Genomic DNA, 19154 nt, shown 5'->3' on the forward strand with positions numbered 1-19154 from the left:
TCCACGGGCCCCGGGACACGGCGGGGGGCCCGGAGCCAGCACCTCGGAGGCGGCGTCCAGGCAGATGGGGGCGGAGTGTCCCGAGTCCCCAGTCCCGAGGAGCCGGGAGCCTGGCGTAAGCCCCGCCCCGCCCGGTCGCTGCGTGCCAGTCGGTCCCTCTCCGCAGCGCTTGCGGGTCTTGAAGATGAAGCAGCAGCAGCAAGTCCACCCAGGGCCACGGCCGGCCTCCCCCGGCACTCCGGGAATCTTGCAGCTAGGGCCTGGCCGCAGGTGCGCTCTCGGAGTCTCCCGCGCAGCAGGCCGCGGACGGCGGGCGGGTGGCGGCGACGGCGACGGTCGCCGAAGAGCGACGGGCACTACCAGCCCGCGCCCGCGGGCCCCTAACAGGGCGCAGGCGCCGTGCGCGAGCGCCGAGAGGGCGCGGCCGGCCGCCACTGCGGCTGCGCGGAGGCGCGGCCAGGCGCTGCGCCTGCGCAGTGGCGGGGCGGGGCGGGAAGGAGCGAGGCGGCGGCAGCGGCGGCCGCTGCCGAGGAGGAGGAGGAGGAGGGGGAGCGGAGGGAGGTGTTTCTGTCAGTTCCGGCTGTTTGTTCGGGAAGTGGATCCGCCGCTGCCGGAGCAGCCCGGAGGGAGCCGCGGATCCCGAGGCCAGCACCGACCCCGCCCGCCCGCCCGCCCTCGCGCGCGCGCGCGCCTCCCCCGCCCGCCATGGCCCGGGACTACGACCACCTCTTCAAGCTGCTCATCATCGGCGACAGCGGTGAGGGCCGCGGCGGCCGGAGGCGGCGTGGGCCCTGCCGGGCGCGGCCCGCAGGGGCCTCGGGGAGGGCAGGCGGCCGGGCGGGCGGGGAGGTGCCGGCCCGCGCCGGGCGGCCGGGCGGGGCGGCCGGGCGGCCCCAGGGGCGCGCGGAGGGGCTCCGGGGCGCGCCGGGGTGAGGCCGGGGCGCGGGGCCGCGGAGCGGAGGGGCCGGGCGCTCAGGGCTCAGGTCCAGGCTCCCGGTCCGCTCGCCGCGCCGGCCCTTCTGCCCCACGTGTGACCTTGGTCCAGTCGCGCGATCCTCTGGAGTTGGAGGGAGCCGGGTTCGAGTCTCGGGACTACCAGCTTCCTCACCCTGACCTTGGGCGAGTTGTTTTCGCCTTTCCGAACCTCGGTTCTCTCATCTGAGAGGTGGGGACTTACCTCGCTGGGTGGTGCGTGAGTCTTGGGTGAGATGAAGCTGGAAAAGTGCTTCGCACTGGACCTGGCGGAAAGGGAGCTTCTGGTGTGTGGTTGTCAGTAGCGTTTGTAAGCCTGGGTTTCTTCCTGGGGAAAGTGGGTGCAGGGGGGGCGCGGTAATCTCAGAACCTGCCTCATGGGATTCCTGTGAAGTTTAAATGAAGTAAGACAGGTAAAGCACTTCGCGCCGGGTCTGGCACATTCCTGCTGAATTATTCTCTCTGTGGGGTTCCCTGTCTTCATCTGCAAAATGGAGCAATAGTGGGATCCGCCTCGCTGGGCTGATGGAGTGTTCAAGGAGATAATGCATGCGAAGTATGCAGAACCGGGCACATAGTGAGCGCTCCCCGTGTGTTTGCTGTTGCACACTGGTCTGCTGGACAGAGCCGGAGGTGGGTCAGCCAACATTACAAAGAGTGTGCCCTCCTGGAGAGCTCCTAGGTCCCTGTCCAGTGCCTGGCACCCAGACGGTGCCTAGCATGTATGTATTGAATGAATGAATATCCAACATCTTTAGAAAAGGTAGGCTTGTTTCTGAGAAAGGGTGGAGGGTTGTAGAGGTGTTTGGAGTGTGGCAGGTAAGCAGGTTTATGGGGTGACCAAGAGGTCAGGGAGGCAGGCCCTGGGAGGTTTATAGGAGCATAGCTGAGGTGCTGGGGTTTTACGATGGGGAGGGAGGCTTGGGAACGTGCCATATTTACAGACCAGACCTGAGTTGAGTGCTGACAACGGTATCATGTGACTGGAGGCAGAGGCCAGGTCGGTGGTGGAGCCCATGGATTGTTAGGGAAAGCGGGGACCAAATTGAGGGGTTGTTAGGCTCTGAAGTGGGAGCATTGTGTCAGGGCCCTGGCAGAAGCAGGCGAGTGGGTGGGTTGTGGTCTCACTGTGGAGATGGATTGCGACGTGGCTGGTGATTCGGAGCAGGTGAAGGATGGCTGAGGTTTCTGTGGTTGCCCATGGAAGGGAGAAAAGTTTAAGGGCTAATGAGGGAGATGAAGAGTAGCTGTGGCCAGGGGAGCATGAATTCTTCTTGGTGTGAATGAGAGAAACCCAGACCAGCTGTGTAGCCTCGAGACCAGCACGGCCTTGGGCGTTTCCCAGGGTCCTGGCACGCTTATGCCTTTCGAGCTTTGTTCCCAGCCCTCACCTCGGTTCTGGAGGGGCTGGCACCAAGGTGATTTCTGTCCTTTTGGAGTTTAGGTCAGCTTACCACGCTCAAGGTCCCTATCCCTTTGCAAGAGGCCTGGGGCCTGCGTGTAGCCCCACAGAAATGGAAAGCATAAGCTTAGCCAGAAGATGCACCTTCTCCCCAGTTCTTCTTCCCAGTGAAACCCAGGCCATGGTTTGGGCCTTCTTTTTCACCATACATTCTGCTGGTGTATTGATTTTTCACTCTGAAGTTAGTTGTGGGAGAAGACTCACTGGGTCAAGTGATCTGACTTATGGATCTGACTCCCTGGTTAGTCTGAGCATGTAGACTGTGTTGAGTAGAGGAGATGTAGGCTTTGCAGTTTAACGTTCCCTGACAGTGGGCTGACACTCAACGCCCAGTGGTCATGAGGTTGGGAGGTGGTAGCCTTGGAAGTTCATGGTAAGCTCTGGCAGCTGAGCAAGGTAGACTGGCGTCTCGCCCTCCCCTCAATCTGGCTTCTTATGTGATGCTTCCTTAAGGGTTTTCAAACGATTTCATAGACACTCTCTCATTTGGTTCTTACCTGTTGCCTGTGTGGTTTGTTAAATATGGAAACTAAGGCTCAGAGTAGCTGACTAGTCGCCTTGGCCCAAGTTGCACGGCTCCTCAGAGGTAGAGCCAGGAGTTTTTGTTGTTGTTGTTTTTTCAACAAAGAGCAAAATAGTTTAATAATAAACTTGTTTGTTGTTTAGTTGCTAAGTTGTGTCAAACTCTTTACGACCCCATGGACTGTAGCCCACCAGGCTCCTCTGTCCATGGGATTCTCCAGGCAAGAACACTGGAGTGGGTTGCCATGCCCTCCTCCAGGGCAAAACCAGGAGTTAATGCACATGATGCGTTGTGAGCAGCTGGTGTCGGGCCTGGCAAACAGTAGGCCCTCGATGAATGTTAGTCTTTCTGTAGAAAACTAGAGCTCTTCTTCCCACTCTGCCACATTGTACTTGCTTCTGGAATACATCCCCTCAGCTTTTGCATCTCTTTTCTGTGCCCAAGGTTGTACACGGTCTCTCAGGGGCTTCTGACATTGGCTCTGTAACAGCATTTCGTCCGGTCCAGGGGGCTGACCAGACTCATTCTTAGAACCTGCAGGCTGTGTTGGAGATCAAGTTAAAGCCTCTCTGAGTCCACAGCTGAGTGAACTGTGGCTCAGAGAGGGGAGTGACTTGTCTGAGGTTGTACAATGAGTTAGTTACTGAGCCAGGATTAAAGCTGAGCACACCTTACTCAAAGCTCTCGGGTCTTCGGCAGTCGAGAACTGAAGCAAGGAGGAGTGGAGGAGCTGGAGCAGATGGAGGAGCCCGGCGGGGCCTGCGGCGCAGGCTTCTGAGGACAGAGCGTCTGTGCGGGACGAGGGGCAGAGCGGGGAGGGCTGGGCTTTGGTGGAGACGGAGAGTGGAGGGTCCGTTTTCTACAGGATGAGTCTGTCTCCCCGCTTCCAGAAGGCAACAGGGGCCGGGCTTCTACTCCCTGCGGGGTCGAGGGTGATGGGCCAGGGTGGCCGTGGGGAGGCTGTTGACTTCGGCTGAGGTGAAGGCCGATCGGCACCGTGCACTTCCCTGCTTCTGTGGGTGCTGCGTGTGTTCCCAAGGCTGCCTCTTCAGAGACATTTAGGAAACGCGTTTCTCAGGGTAGGTTTCCCTTTCTTCCAGAGGGACCAGCCAGGCCAGAGGTGGGTGTCGGCCTGAAGCAGCAGTTGACGTGGTGACTGTAGTGGTTTTGAGCAGCTCTGCAGATGAGCTTGGGGTGAATGAAGCCCCACCCTTCCCCCTCCCACACCCCCAAGGCCAGGCTGGGGGGGACGCTGCTGCTTTCCTGCTTCATGCAGAGGGCGTACCCCCATCCCTTAGGCTTCTGCTACCCCCCCCCCGCCCCCCCCCGCCGAAGTTTGATCACTTGCGCTGGGGCTCTTTTCCTGCTGCAGCCATAGCGTCAGGTGGCATGGCCGACTGTGATCGGCCCTGGTTTAGTCAGAAGTTCACTGAACAGTGTTCTGTTGGTGCCTACTAAATGCTGGGCCCGGCTTCCAGCCCCAGGGCCGTGCAGGGCGAGTGAGGCGGGATCCCCTTCCTGGAGGAACTCAGGAACTTGTGGCCCAGACACAAGGTTTTCGCTGAGTAAGCGGGCCAGGAGGCTCCGGGAGGAAGCAGGGAGCCGGTGGCCCGTGGGGTGGTGGCGTGGGGCAGAGCGCCGCCGCGAGGGGCCGGCCCGGGACCTGCTCTCGCCCTCGGCCCGGCCGGCAGGAAGCCTCGCGGGGGCAGCGATGAGGAAGTGGGCCCTGCGCGCACAGACGCTGAGCGGCGGCCCGGGGCTGCGGCACCTGTGTGCTCAGAGCGGCGCCAGCCTGCCTCCGGGACGGTCCGAGCCTGGCTCGCTCTGTGAGGCCGACCAGGTCTTCTGGGCATCGCTGGGAGAGGTCCCCAGAGGAGATGGTCAGGGAGAATGCCTGGGTCAGCTGGGGAAGGGGCAGAGGCCGCGCCTTCTGCGGGTTTGGGGAACACACACACACACATGTACTCACAATTAGCTCTGCTCTGGGTGTGCAGGGGCGGTGTCTGAGACCCCGGGCCTTGCTTTTAGTAGTGCTGCTAAAACTCTTTAATAGGAATGAGACAGAGCAGCCACTTTGGGTCTCTTTATTTATTTAAAATATTATTTACTTGGCTGTGCTGGGTCTTAGTTGGGGTATGTAGGACCCCCAACTAGGGGGGTATTGTGGGGACCCTGTATTGGGATTGCAGAGTTTTAGCCCCTGGGCCACCAGGGAAATCCCAGGTCTTTTTATTATTCCACTTCCTGAAGCAGATGCAGGAAGACTCCCAGAGCAGCATGTATCAGCAGGACTCAGATCCAGCACCCACCCCCAGCCCTGCCGAGGCCCCGAGACCAGCGTGTAGCTCTCGGAGCCTCAGGTGCCTCCTCCTAAGAGATGCAGCTGGGCTCGCGGGCATGTGTGCGTGCGGGCTTCCTGCCGTGCTTGGCTGACCCAGCGGGGACGGGACAGGACACGTGTCCCTGGGGGCTCATGCTGCCGGGGGTGGATGTTGATGGGATGGCAGCAATCCTTACGAGGATTCTGTCGGTCCTTGGAACAGGAGAGGCTGTGGTAAGTGAAGTGGTCTGAGCACTGTGAGCTGTCGGACTGAGGAGTGTCAGGCGGACGCCCCTTCCCCACCAGTGGCATCGGCCGGGGGGAGAGTGGCCGGCAGTGGCTTCGAGTTGTCTGGCCTCCCTCTCCTGGCCTACAGACCAGCCGTGCAGCCCCTTGTCTCACCAAGCTGAAGGACCGCACATGATGTGTTTTCTCCGGACGGTGTTCTGGACACACCTGGGGGCCAGGAGCACTGGGTCGGCCTTAGCCTCATTCCTGTTGTTGGGTCTCCTCGAGGGGTTGCTGGACCCGGGCATGGACCCCTTTCTCGTCTCTGGCTTGGGGGCAGCTTGGGGCTTACCCTGGGGGCAAGGTCAGAGGTGGAAAGGGGAGAGGTGTTCCGGTGGGAGGCTGTCTGGGAGGGAGGTGGGTGCTGTCGTGCATCTGGAGAGCCGGAACCCCGCCCGTCTCCCTGAAGCGGGGTCGGGCTTGGAGCAGACACCCAGGCCGCCTCTCACCCCCTGCTCTCTCTCCTGCAGGTGTTGGCAAGAGCAGCTTACTGTTACGTTTCGCAGACAACACTTTCTCAGGTGAGTGTGCCCCTGGGGTGCTGCTGGGTGTTTGGGTTTTAAATCCTTTCCCCTGGCCCCAGTACACCCTGGTCTCTGCCTCACCAGATGGAAGGGGGGCGTGGCGAGTAGGCTAGAAGTCTCTGTAGTCAGTCTCCAGCTATCTTCTTAAAAAAAAAAAAGCAATTGCAGGCCCATCATTTTTCTACTCAGGGTCTTTTTTTGTGCCCCAACATTGAAAAAAGAAAGAAAAAAAAAACTGCCGCTTGGGACATGGCTTTGTAAAGAGTCAAACAGGAAGACTCAACAGCGTGAAAAGGGAACGCTGCTCCCGGCCCCCCACCCTGCCGTGGGGCCCGCACTGGCACTCGGTGTCTCCCCCTCACCCCCACCTGCGCTGGGCGGCCGCTGGCCTCCCCGCAGCTCGTCGGGGGTCGTCCTTGCACGTCGACACGAGGCCCTGTGGTTCTTTCGAGTGGCTGTGCAGGGGTGCACGTGGTTCACCAACAGTGTTCTTGATGGGCGCATGCTTTCTGGCAGCCTGTCTCAGATGGTGCCGCATTTCTCAGGGCACTGAGTTTATTCCTGGACAGAAGCAGAGTTATGAGGTCGGGGGGTATGTGCTCTTCAGGTTTTCACAGGCCCTGCCCATGGGCCTTTGACACCTGTGCGAAGCTGAAGGGCTCAGAAGAGCCCCTTGTCGGTGCTGATCGCCGCTGGGTTTCAGTGGTCTCTTGTTTTGCTCAGCTGATGGGCAGAAGGTGCTGCCCGTTTGATCTTGTGTCCCCGATCCTGGTGGGCCACGTTTTCATTGCTTCAGTCCTCGGTCAGAGAGGCCAGGCCAACCCGAAGCCTCTGCACTGAACCAATGAGCTTCGCCAATGAAAACGTGGCCCACCAGGAAGCTCATTGGTTCAGTGCAGAGGCTTCGGGTTGGCCTGGCCTCTCTGACCGAGGACTGAAGGAATGCCCTTCTATGCCGTGGAGGGAAGTGGTTATGTGGCAGGCGCCTCTCTCTGAGGGGAGAGGTGGGTTTCTCCTGACAGTGGTGGTGTGACGTTGGAAAGAGTTGTATTCTTTGCGTCACTGTGAGTGTGACTGAGGTTCAACTCATCTTTAAAAGAGGAGCTGATAACCATCCCTGCCGTGCAGAGTTATTGCAAGGATGGCCCGGGACTAAGTAAGCTCTCAGTAAACATTGCTGGTTTGTCCTTGCTCTTCAGGAGTGCTAGCCAGCGGGCACTTGCCACCGTGCTGGGAAACCTTCCCCTCTGCCCTGTCAGCTCAGAGCTCTCAGAAGGCTCTCTGCTGCGGCCCGTCTCCTCTCCACTCTTACTACCAGCTCGGACTGTGGTTGGTTCTCACCTGAGGCATCCCAGTAGCTCCTGCCCACCCCATGTCAGGCTGCTGAATTCGTCTTGTCTCTGGCAGGGTCTCTTCTGTTTAAAAACCTCAGCGGACTTCTCTTAAGTGAGCCGAGCTCATAGCAAGGTCTCTCCGCTTTAGGACCACGGACACTCTGGGCCCTGCAGTTCTTTGTTGTAGAGGCTGTTCTGTGTGCAGAGGGGTGCTGAGCGCCCCCCATCCTCCACCCCCGACCCAGCTGTGACATGAAAATGTCTCCAGGCATCACCAGGCATCCTGGGGGGCGGGGTTGGGGGGCCTCAACCAACCCCCGATGAAAACCGGTGGTCTTCATACTGTGTCCTCAGCTCCCCTGTCCAGCTTCCTTCCTCCTGCTGTCTCTCGTTCTCCTTTGTGTCTTCACCAGCTCGCTCGCTCGCTCTGTAGTCAGCCGAGTTTCAAGGGCCCACGGCACTGGGTGCTGGGCCGCTCTCCTCAGCGGAACCCAGTCCCCGTGGAGCCAAGGCCATCTTGGTCTCCGTGCTTCTGCCTCCGGCCTTTCCTCTGGCGAGGATGTCCTTCCCCAGCCTGGTCGCAGCCTTGGAAATTATACCTGTTCTTTCTGTCCAGGCCCAAATGTGACTTCTGCCCCAGAGCCTTCCTTGAGCTCCGCCCGACTTTGAGCTTTGGTCCTTCCTGGCCACTCTCCACTCTTGATGCAGTCGGTGTGTGTGTCTGCAGCCCCGGGTCACCCTGGCAGCTCCGAAGGGGGTGAGCATGTGGGCTCCTCCTAGCAGCGGTCCTCAGCGTTTTGGGCACCAGGGACCAGTCTTATGGAAGACGGTTTTCCCACAGACTGGGTGCGGTGGGGGTTAGGGTTTCAGGATGATTCAAGCGCATTATCCATATTGTGCACTTTTGTCCTATTATTGTGACATCGACTCCACCTCAGATCATCAGGCATTAAATCCCGGAGGCTGCAGACCCCTGCTTCCTAGCATTCGGGCCTTTGAGAGCCTGGATGAGACTGTTCTGTCGCCAGAAATTCTCTCTAGCGCCATCTTTCACACAGATGCCCCTGGAGAGCTGTTTACAATGCCGCTCATGCTTAGGTTAAACCCTTCAATGCCTCCCTGTCACACAAGAGAAAGTCCAAGCTCCTGAAAACGGCACAAAAGCCGAGAGCTGGCCTGGAGCCCCCACTCCAGCCTGCGTCCCTACATGTGCTCAACCTCACATCACACACACACAGACAGACACACACACACACAGACACACAGACACACACACACACACACACACAGACACACACACACACACACACTGCTGTTTCTGCTGCCTGGAGCTGGCCTGGAGCCCCCACTCCAGCCTGCGTCCCTACATGTGCTCAACCTCACATCACACACACACAGACACACACACACACAGATACACACACACACACACAGACACACACACACACACAGACACACACACAGACACACAGACACACACACACACACTGCTGTTTCTGCTGCCTGGAGCAGTTTTTCAGATTGCAGGGCATGACTCTGTGTGTGTGTGTGTGTAATTGGGTTACAGTTGATTTACATTGCTGTGTTAGTTTCGGGTGTCCAGCAAAGTTAATCAGTCATATATACACATATACCCACTCTTCTTTAGACTCTTTTCTAGGCCATTACAGGGTACTGAGTAGAATTCCCTGTGCTATACAGTAGGTCCTTATTAGTTATCTATTTTGTATACAACAGTGTGTATATGTCTTGTTTATGTTTTAGAAAGTTAATTTTGTGGGTCACTTAAAATGTTTAGAATGGAGTAGAAAAGAGAAACCCAGAGTGTGTTGTGGTCCCCCGCGGTTCCCAGGCCACTCTGGTGGAGCATTTCCCTCCACAGTCAGGGCCTGCTCTCTCATTTCCTTGGTGGCTTCATTGCTGTTGAAGTGGTCTTCTCACTTTGTTTCATTGTGTCCTGTCTCCTGCCCTCACCTTGGGGCTCAGACTCTTTTTTTGTCCAGGGCTGTGTCCTCTAGGCACTTGGAGGAGCTGGGCAGGGTGGAGCCCAGGGTTACTTGGGCTGTTGAGGACGCAGTCTGACCAGGGCGCCCTGGGCCGTGCTAATGTCCCTGTGTGTGCAGGCAGTTACATCACCACAATCGGAGTGGATTTCAAGATTCGGACTGTGGAGATCAACGGGGAGAAGGTGAAGCTGCAGATCTGGGACACGGCCGGGCAGGAGCGCTTCCGCACCATCACCTCCACGTGAGTCAGGCTGGCCCAGCCCGCTCCACCCCTGCCCCTTCTTAGACCACCCGCCCCCGATGTTGGGAAGTGGCTCTGGGCGCCCCTGAGGCTGTGGGGAGGTGCGCTCCTGGCCGGGTATGGCTCTTCCCCTGAAGCCCTGAGACGCGGCGGGGCGCGTGCGGTCCCTCCGTGGCAGGCAGCAGCCTCACACCTCCCTCTGGGGCTGGCAGGGCAGCGTGCATCGGTCAGCGGAGCCTCTGGTTCCTTTGTCTTTATTTTTTTTAAGATTTGTGTATTTATTTATTTATTTAGGCTGCGCTGGGTCTTGGTTGTGGTGTTCGGGCTTCCCCTTCTGTGGAGCGTGGGCTCAGTGCTTGTAGCTTCATGGAACATGGGATCTTAGTTCCCCAACCAGGGATCAAACCCGCGTCCCCTAGATTGGAAGGCAGAGCCTTAACCACTGGTTCACCAGGGAAGTGCCTCCTTTGTCTTTAAAATGGGGTCACACTGTCGGTGCTGGCCTCACCAGGCGGTCAGACGCTCGGGCAGCGAGGGTACTCTTGTTTGGTGTCAGCTCGCCTGCTGGGGGTGCCAGCTCCATCACCACCCCGACGTGGAGGGGGCGTCTCTCTGTTGGGGGTCCTGAAGGAGCACTGGTAGGTGGGAGGCTGTTGGGCGGCCCGCCCCCCGCTGCCTCCCAAAGCTGTTGACTGGGGGCCCAGCGCACCCTGGAGTCTTCCCTGCTGGCTCAGATGGGAAAGAATCCGCCTGCAATGCAGGAGACCTGGGTTCGTGCAGTCCCTGGGTCGGGAAGATCCCCTGGAGGAGGAGATGGCAACCCACTCGTGTATTCTTGCCTGGGAAATCCCAGGGACAGAGGAGCCTGGCGGGTTACAGTCCATGGGGTCGCAGAGTCGGACGTGACTGAGCGACTGGCAGACCCGGGTCGCCCTCCTTTGTGTTCTCCGCTGTGAACGGGAGGAAACCTGGCTGGAGCACCAGACTGCAGGGTCCTGTGGAGTGGCTCACTTCTTGGGCTGTTACTGGAACAGGTTCCGGGAAAGAGCAGGGCTTTGAAGGCAGGCGGTTCGGAATTTACATTTCTGCTCCCTGTGTGACCTTGGGCAAGTTGCTTAAAGTCTCTGTTCTCTAGTTTCCCAGGGGGCTTGTCTTCGGGGTTTGCAGGGTTTGCAGTAACGCCAGGTCCCGGGTGCTTGGGCTGCACTTGGAAGTCTCCGTGGAGCCCCCTGCAGTTGGTGTTCTCATCGCCTTTACAGACGAGGGAGCGTCTGAGGGGTGTGTGCAGAGTAGAAGCCGGGCCCAGGCCCGGGCCTCTCCTCTGCCTCCCGCAGCGGGTCCTGTGTGAGGGGCTTTCGGGGAGGTGCCACCAAGGTCCCTCTCCTCCCTGTGGGGTGGAGGTGGGCGGCCCCCAGGCTGGCCGCCCATCGGGGCTGCCGAGCATCCCAGGGGTGCGAGGTGTGGGGGTGAAGACCCCCAGGGTGGTGGCTGGGAGTGCGGGGGAACCGGGGGTGCCAGCCGGGTGGGCTGGTGAAGGGGGCTTGGGGGCCGGAGCCTGAGCCGCCCTGGAGCAGGAGGGGGTCCGGTCACCGGGCCGGCCCCGAGATGAGCACGCGCGCTGTGGTTCGCGCCTCCCCGAGAGCCCGGGGGCTTCGCAGGGCAGGTCTCTGCAGCCACCTCTGATGAGCTGCCTGAGCCCCTTGGTGTCAGCGGCTGCCGGCGAGGCCCGAGCTGAGGGGCAGCTGGAGTCGAGGCTCTCGGGGTAGTCGGGCGCCGTGAGCTTGGGCCGCCCAGGCTTCCAGGCCTGGATGTGTCGCGAGGTGTGGGCACTGACCAGGGGTCCTCCTCTAGGCCAGGACTGTTGCCAGGGACTGTGGCTGCCTCATCTCGGTTAATCCCGGTAAAAAGTCCTGTGATTCTCTCCAGTATACGGACAAGAAAACTGAGGCCCACAGAAGGTGGAGGGACCTGACTTGGTCAGTTAGGCAGGAGTTGAATTGAGGTCTGCCTGATGCCAAGGCTCTTGAGTTTAACTCAGCTGTGCCCCAGCCGTTTTGGCACCAGCAACCAATTTCATGGAAGATGGTTCTTCCTCAGTCTGGGGGTGGGGGGGATGGCCTGGGGATGGTTCAAGCATGTGACATATACTTTTTAAATTTATTTATTTATTTGGCCGTGTTGGGTCTTCACTGAGGCATTCGAACTCTCAATTGTGGCATGTGAGATCCAGTTCCCCAACCGGGGATCGAACCCGGGCCTCCTGCATTGGGAACACAGTCTTAGCCACTGGACCAGTAGGGAAGTGCTGCACGTGACGTTTACTGTGCTCTTTATTTCTAATCTGATGCCGCCTCTGATCTGACAGGAGGTGCTGGTCCGCGACCCGGAGGTTGGGGACCCGCACTTTAATGGGTCCACGGCCCTGCCCTCTGCTGGCCCCCCACCCCCAGGGACCAGGGCTGCGCCAGCGGCAGATGCTGTGGTGGCTCCTGTGAGTTAAAACCAGCCCAGGACGCTGGGCCTGTGGCCACAAGAGATGCTCCAGGCCGGGCAGCAGGCTGGGGTCAGCTCCCTCCAGGGCAGCAGGAAGGGGCTGAGCTGCCTCCTTCATCCTTTGGGGGAATTGGAGTTCCTTAGCCGCCTGAGGGCAAGCTGGGTTTGTCCCAGGAGGCTGGGGGAGGGGTGCGCTGCACTGGGGGGGTGGGTGTTGCTGAGGGAAGGAGCTGGGAAGAGGTCAGGGGTGGGGCAGTCTGGGGGCAATAGCGTGGCCCTTTCTGATTCAGGGCTCTAAAAGAGAAACTAAAACTGCATCCTGTCCACCTGTTGAGAACGAACGCCCTGTTGTCCCCTCACCAATTCTTGCCTGTGGCAGCTGGGGTTTGCTGACCCCAAGCGGTGGGGCTGGGGGCGCAGGTCGGGTGGTGGTAGGAGAGGCCGTGGCTTCCAGCAGCTCCTTCACCCAGCCTCCTGTCCTCGTGGGGATGTGGTGGCCTCCTGTCTGTGGTAGCGGGTGAGCGGCGAGCCTCGCGGTCGTGTTGGCACAGAGCCAAGCTGTGGCATGTGGACGTGGTGCCCGATGGTGGAGGAATGGGAGGCCCGAGCCCCGAGTCCCAGACTGGCCCTCCCTCCGCCGTTTCTCGACATCTTCGGTTGGGAAGCGCAGTCCGCTGTTGGCATGTCTGTTGCTGGCAGGGGACAGTTGTCTCCCTCCTCTCCCCGTTTCCTGGCTTGCTCTCCTGCACCTGCTCAGGTGGGCGACCCCCAGGTGATGATCGGCAGGGAAGGGGGGCAGGGTGTGGATGGCTCGATTGTTCAGGCTGCCCAGGACAGGGCTTTGTCCCCAGGAAGGCAGAGCTGTGGGCAGGTGAAGCGCCGGGGGACGTGAGCTGGGGTGTCGGTGGAGAGCGGGCAGCTCTTGCCGCCTTGGTGGCCAGCCCGAGGGAGCCGCCCTCAGTGCCCTTGGTTTTCTTCCGCCTGTGTGTGGGGCCCGGAGTGTCGCTGAAGGACTGTTAATGGTGATGATAATAAGAGCTGGCCCTTGTGGAAACATGTATTATCGCCTTAGTCATACAGCCACCCCCAGAGTTACATCCTGGTACCCCCATTTTACAGTTGAGGGAACCAAGGCGCCATGAGGTGCGTGCAGTAACCTTCCCAGGTCCACACCGCCTTTCAGAGATGGAGCTCGGTTGACTTTGTCGTGTGATGGGGCTGTGAGGAGTGTGCCAGAGCGCTGCTGGGCGGGCAGCTGAGAACGCAGTGCACGTGCGGCCCGGCCGGCTCCGTCCTCGCGGGGCCTGTGTTGCCTCAGGACCACCACCGGGGAGGGCCTGCTGTCCTGCAGGCCCAGGAGGTGGGGGCGCTTTGGGCTGGCTTGGGGAGGCTGCTGTCCACCCCTGAGCCCGTCTCTTGTGGGCAGGGGGGTCTTCCCCGCCCCCCCCCCCCGCCCAGAGGCTCCTGTGAGTGAGTGTGTCTGCGTGCCGGGTGAGGTGACGTGTTGGCCGCTGGGTCAGTGCTGGCTCTCTGGAAGAGCATGAGGCCCATGCTCCGCGTCTGTCCCCCTGAACTTTTGAGGCAACCCCTCCTTCCTGAAGCCCTTGCCGCTGACCTCAGGCCCAGCCTGGACGCGCCTGGAGTGGCAGGAGGGCAGGTGCCCGCCCATCCCCCAGGGTGTGAACAGACCTTGGCAGGCCTCACAAGTGGCGCCTGTCCTTGAAATGGCATTTTACTAAGACAGATTTGAGGACAGAAAAACTTTCTTGGATGTTAAAGAGCACAGTGATAATATGCTGTCAAATGCAAACCTTGCCTGAGTATTTTCTTTTTGTGCTTGTTTACCTGGCTATGCCAGGTCTTGGTTGCGGCGCACGAGACCTTTAGTTGTAGCAGTCTGGGGTCGTAGTTGCGGCTGGTGGGATCTAGCGCGCTGAACCATCAGGGAAGGCCCCATTGCCTGAACTTGAAAAAAGAAACAAGAACTTAAGTTTCATGCCGTCCGCATGCCAGTCCGCAGCCTCTGAACAATCTGGCTGACCCCGCAGGGCCAGGTGCTCCCTACGCACCGTGCCCGGGGAGCAGGGTGAGTGGCAGTGCTGACCAGGCCCCGACGTCCAGCTGAGGCCTCCGGGCCTGGGGGGATGCACCAGCCCCTCGCCCTCCCCACCCACGGTCCGTTCGGGCTGGTGGGTCCTGCGAAGGAGTTGCCCTTGGTTACGCCGCAGCTCTGACACCGACCCTGGTCCCACAGGTATTATCGGGGGACCCACGGGGTCATCGTGGTCTACGACGTCACCAGCGCCGAATCCTTCGTCAACGTGAAGCGATGGCTTCATGAAATCAACCAGAACTGTGACGACGTGTGCCGGATCCTAGGTGAGGCGCTGGGCAGTGGGCGGGGCGGAGGACAGCAGGGCTGGGGGCCCGGGCTGACTCTGCCCTGCCTTCCAGTGGGAAATAAGAACGACGACCCCGAGCGCAAGGTGGTGGAGACGGAAGACGCCTACAAGTTCGCTGGGCAGATGGGGATCCAGTTGTTTGAGACCAGTGCCAAGGAGAATGTCAACGTGGAAGAGGTGAGGCCTGCGCCGGAAGGGATGGGGGCGCAGGCACAGCCCCCTGGGGCGCCCGGGTAGCCGACAGACAGCATCGTTGAAGCGGCCACTGATGGAGTGCCTGCTGTGTGTGCCAGGCTCTGCGCCCGGGCATCCCCCTGCCGGGGCCACCTCGCACCTCAGCAGTCCTGAGGGAGAGGCTGCCTCAAATGTGGGCCTGCCCCCACAGGCGGGCGCGGTCTGCTCGGTCCTCCCCACCCCCCACTGTTCCCTCTCCCGGTCTCTGGCTTTCTTTCCCTGGACCTTGGCCTGCAGAGCTCGGGTGGGTGTCCAGGCCAGCCCGAGCACACCCCAGGCGGGCTGAGTGCCGCTTGTGCTGGGGCTGCTGGAAGCACTTGGGAGCCTTGGGGAGGGTCCTGCCAGTGGGGTTGGAGCCCAGAGGTCCGGGAGGCTGATCCCCCACTGTGTCCGGCTGGGGTCACACCGTGGGCCTTTCCACTGGGGCCTGTGGTGGGGCCCTGAGCCCTTTCCAGGTTCCCCTGTTCTCGTGTAGGTTGGGGTGGGGTGAGCCCTGCCCCCTAGGTTGTCCTTGATTCCTTCCCCGGGAGTGGAGCGAGCTGGGGGTGGTCTTGCGTGGTCTGGGGAAGGTTCTCAGCGGGACGTGTGGTGAGGTAGTGTGGAGTGGGCAGCCTCTGGCTGTTTCTGGTTCGTCATCAGTGCAGGGGCAACTTTATTTGTGTCATCCGAGGTGTCAGCCGAAGGAAAGGAGCTCTTTATCCTTTCACAGAAAGGCTGGAGAATCCCTGAGGCTGACTTCCCCGAGACACAGCTCAGAGGTCTTTGATGCTTTTCCTTTCTGACCTCTGTCGTTCACTGCCTCCTTCAAGATGGGCTTGAAGACAGATGTGCAGAAACAGCCCCCAGTGGACTGGAAGGCTGGCCCCGGGGAGGCGGGAGGGGGCGCAGCTGTGACAGGGCCTCCTCCCGGCTCTGAGGCCGCCCTGCCTCCTTCACCCTCACAGATGTTCAACTGCATCACAGAACTGGTCCTCCGGGCAAAGAAGGACAACCTGGCGAAACAGCAGCAGCAGCAACAGAACGACGTGGTGAAGCTCACGAAGAACAGTAAACGGAAGAAACGCTGCTGCTAATGCCCCCAGCCCCCTGCAGAGACTGCGCTGCGGCCGCGCCCCCGCCCCGGGCCGGGGGCTCCTCCTGGGGGACAGTCTCAGTTCCGTGCTGTTATTTAAAGAATTCTCTCCACGTTTTTGTACCGGGAGGTGCCGGGAGGCGCCGTTGGGACTTCCTCCCCGCCCCCTCGAGTGCCAAGAAGGTGTGGGACGGCCTGCCCTTCCCTTCCGGCGCCCCTGCCCCCGGCGAGGACGCTGCCAGCCGAGCGGACTGATTAACCGGAGTCTGTACATAGTGTATATCGCTTTAACCAGCGCGCCGCCCTCGTCCTGCTCCGGCTTTTGCCTCCTTCGTGCCAGCCTGCTGCGACACCCCCTCCCCTCCCCACCCCACCCCAACTTACCGCCAGCAGCTTCCAGAGAGGACAGGATCACATTCTAGAACACGTACCTTTTGCCAACTTGGGCTGGTGCCGTGGGCTCCACGGGACTCGTTCCCTCTCGCAGGCGTCGGCGTCTTCCCCGCATGGAGGGCCCGTCCCTGCCCCTCCCCATCCTGCCTGTCACCGCCGGCAGCTGGGGGATCCCGCCTTGAGGTGGGCCGGGGGTCCCCCTGGAGGCCTGGCCCTTCACTTCCAGAGGAGGGATCACTCCTGCCCTTTGGCCCACAGATTTCTTGTCCTGCCTTCCAGACACCTCAGCTACAACCCAGGGGAGCTATGGCTTCTGACTTATATATACCAACCTGTTTGGGTTCCAACAGAAAGGTAGGGGTGTGTTCGTGCACGGATGGGCTTGCCGGTGGGGGGGCTGCTAAGGAGCGTCATTTTAACAGATAAAAGTGAAGCCAAATCAAATGAATTAAGTTCCTTATACTTTTTTTTCTCTTCCTGAGGTTTGGTTGGCACAGCAGCAAAAGTTGCGGCCTCCCCACTCTGGGTCCAGTGTTTTTAGAAAAAACGAATGGCTTCCTGTCACCGCGGAGCTGGGCTCCTGGCCGAGAAGCTCTGCCTTTCTGGCCATTTGTTGATGGGAAAGGAGGGGCCTCCCTTGGAGTCCTGGGTCTCCAGTGAGCACCCGGCACTCCTCAGTATGGGGAGCGGGTGTCGGGCTGCTGGGCCCTGGGGATGGTGCCTCTGAGATGGATGCAGGCAGCCTTGGGTCCCTGACAGGACTGTTTTAGTACAAAGGCAGCATGAGAATTTCTTGGCGGGTGGTAAGGAGTGGCCGCCTGGGCTGGGTGCCAGCCGTGACTCCCCCTGGTGCCCTTGGAGGAATGACCAGGGTCTGCTGCACGTCATTACGGTCACTCCCTCTCCCCCTTGAGACACTTCACTCACCTTTCCCTTGAAAGATCATGTAACCTGGGAATAATTTATTTTAGCACCATGATGTGTTTTATTAGATTTCCTTTCCTAAGCGATTTCCAGGTCAAGCCCTGATTGGACAATCACATCACAGATTCACTGCAGATTTCCCATGTCACTGTTGATGGGTTTTTAATCAATAAAAACGGGGGGTTTCTTCTGACCTGTCTTTCCACTTCCCCCAGACTGCTGAAAGCCCGCGGTTCTGGGTGACAGACTTTCCTCACTCTGGAGCCATGGGACGAGGTGGGGGTGCTCCGGGCCTGGGGAGGCAGGGCTGGGGGCTGGCAGTAGGCAGCCCTGTCGGATTGGGTGCGTGGGGCCATAGCGCGGTCTCCATCCTCAGGACTGTCCCAGCCACCCTGGGTCCCTGGAGGATGTGGAGACTCGGGGCTCGGCCCTGAGCGTCCAGGTGACGCCGGTGTGGCAGAGCTCGCAGATTTAGGCAATAAGGTGGGGGGCCTGCAAGTTTCCAGTGCGGGCGAGAAGCCTCCGTGGTTTCCGGCTGCTGGACACCCAGACCCAGGTGGGGGGAGATTCGGTGATGGCAGCGTGCCCGTCCGAGGAGTGTCTCACGCATGAATGGGGGGTGGGGGGGTGGGGACTCAGGGCTGGACCGGCGTCCTGGTGGACCTGATGTGAACTTGCTGTCAAACAACAACACTTTTAAATGGTTTGCTAGGATTATTTCTGTATTGAAAGTTTCTAATTATGCTTTTTAAAAAAAAATACTAAAAATAAAGGTTCAAGCTGCCAAATTTTCTTGCAGGGTCTGTTTGCTCTCCTCCAGCTGTGCCCCGGGTGGGCCTGGATGCTCCCCACCCGTTGCATCCAGCCCTTGCCTGTTCTGGTCTGAGTCCCGCACAAGTGTCCGCCAAGGCCCAGGGACACTTTCAGAAGCCAGAGTGGCTCTGTCTGCAAAAGGTGGGTCCAGGTTGAGCTCCCCCCTGACTGCAGCACACACGGTAAGACGCCAGGGAAAGTGCCGTGTTTCTTCTGGACGGATGTGCCTATAGTAACCTCTCTCTACCTCGAGGTTATGCCGAGCTGTTGGGCCTGCCCGCCTGGAGCCAGGCAGCTGTAGTGCTGGCTGGGAGCCCGGGGCCGGGGTGGACATGGCCCCTTGGGTCACGGCTCACAAAACTGTCACTGATGCCTGCCTTCACCCTCCGGGTGGGGGGTGTGTGTGCCTCTTCTGGGCTGAATCCACTGACTTGGCACCAACATATGAGGTGACCTCCCAGGTGTGTGGGGTACTCTGCCTTTACATAACCAGCCAGCGGATCGAAGTTGTACACTGCCTTCTGCCCAGACACCACCCCAGGTTCCCAGTGACTGAGGCAGGAAACTCTGTAGAAATTCATTTTATTCTTAGACTATTTTCAAAAGAAGCAGTGGTGTGCTGTTTTTCTAAAAATATGCCTTTATAGATTCATATATAATATGTATGTTATAAAATCCATACATGTATTTACATGGTTGCTACATACAAAATTACAGCGCTGTGTGTGCAGCACTGTGTCTGTACATATCTGTAGGTACATTCTTTCCACGCATCCCTGCTGTGCTTTCCCCGTGAGGGAGGGAGATGATCCTTGTAAAGCAGCTTGAGGGCGGCCTCAGCCCGGTGCCTCTGAGTCCGAGTCGGGGCCTCAGCAGAGAAGGTGAAGCAGTTGCTGAGGACGAGCAGGAGTGGGAGGTTGCTGGGGTGACCTCCCATGGGCCTGGTGGGCAGTTTCTGGAGGCGTCCACCCTGTGGAATTGACGCTGCCTGGCGGCGTGGCTGAGCGCAGACCCCTGTGGAGCCGTCCTGTGGCCTGGACGTGCTCGGCCGAGCCGAGAACTTGTGTATGTGGGGGGCCGGGGGGCCCTCTGCCCAGCGCCAGGAAGGGGAGAGGGCTGAGCCGGCAGAGGGCCCTGCCAAGGAGCAAGGCCT

At 59.7% G+C, this 19154-nt stretch overlaps 1 protein-coding gene across 2 annotated transcripts; it reads left to right on the forward strand.

The window, feature by feature from the left end:
- The first annotated feature begins 503 nt into the window (after positions 1–503).
- Positions 504–17976, forward strand: RAB35 (RAB35, member RAS oncogene family). Of its 2 annotated transcripts, XM_043439246.1 has the most exons (6): positions 517–757; positions 6036–6086; positions 9547–9670; positions 14418–14542; positions 14618–14742; positions 15744–17976. In XM_043439246.1, the coding sequence occupies exons 1-6, from the start codon at positions 706–708 to the stop codon at positions 15870–15872; spliced, it is 606 nt and encodes a 201-aa protein (XP_043295181.1). In that variant the 5' UTR covers positions 517–705; the 3' UTR covers positions 15873–17976. The 2 variants fall into 2 exon arrangements, with proteins under 2 accessions (XP_043295192.1, XP_043295181.1); XM_043439257.1 differs by lacking the exon at positions 14618–14742 and having other exon boundaries at positions 504–757; positions 15744–15850.
- Positions 17977–19154: the final 1178 nt, after the last annotated feature.

The sequence above is a fragment of the Cervus canadensis genome, chromosome 1 (genome assembly GCF_019320065.1).
Source record: "Cervus canadensis isolate Bull #8, Minnesota chromosome 1, ASM1932006v1, whole genome shotgun sequence".
Lineage (NCBI taxonomy): Eukaryota > Metazoa > Chordata > Mammalia > Artiodactyla > Cervidae > Cervus > Cervus canadensis.

Excerpts from the sequence above, each read along its gene's own strand:
- RAB35 (XM_043439246.1), top strand. The coding sequence starts at position 706 with ATGGCCCGGGACTACGACCACCTCTTCAAGCTGCTCATCATCGGCGAC. Across the intron at positions 758-6,035 it reads GCTCATCATCGGCGACAGCG|GTGTTGGCAAGAGCAGCTTA; the intron begins GTGAGGGCCGCG and ends TCTCTCCTGCAG. Across the intron at positions 14,743-15,743 it reads AGAATGTCAACGTGGAAGAG|ATGTTCAACTGCATCACAGA; the intron begins GTGAGGCCTGCG and ends TCACCCTCACAG.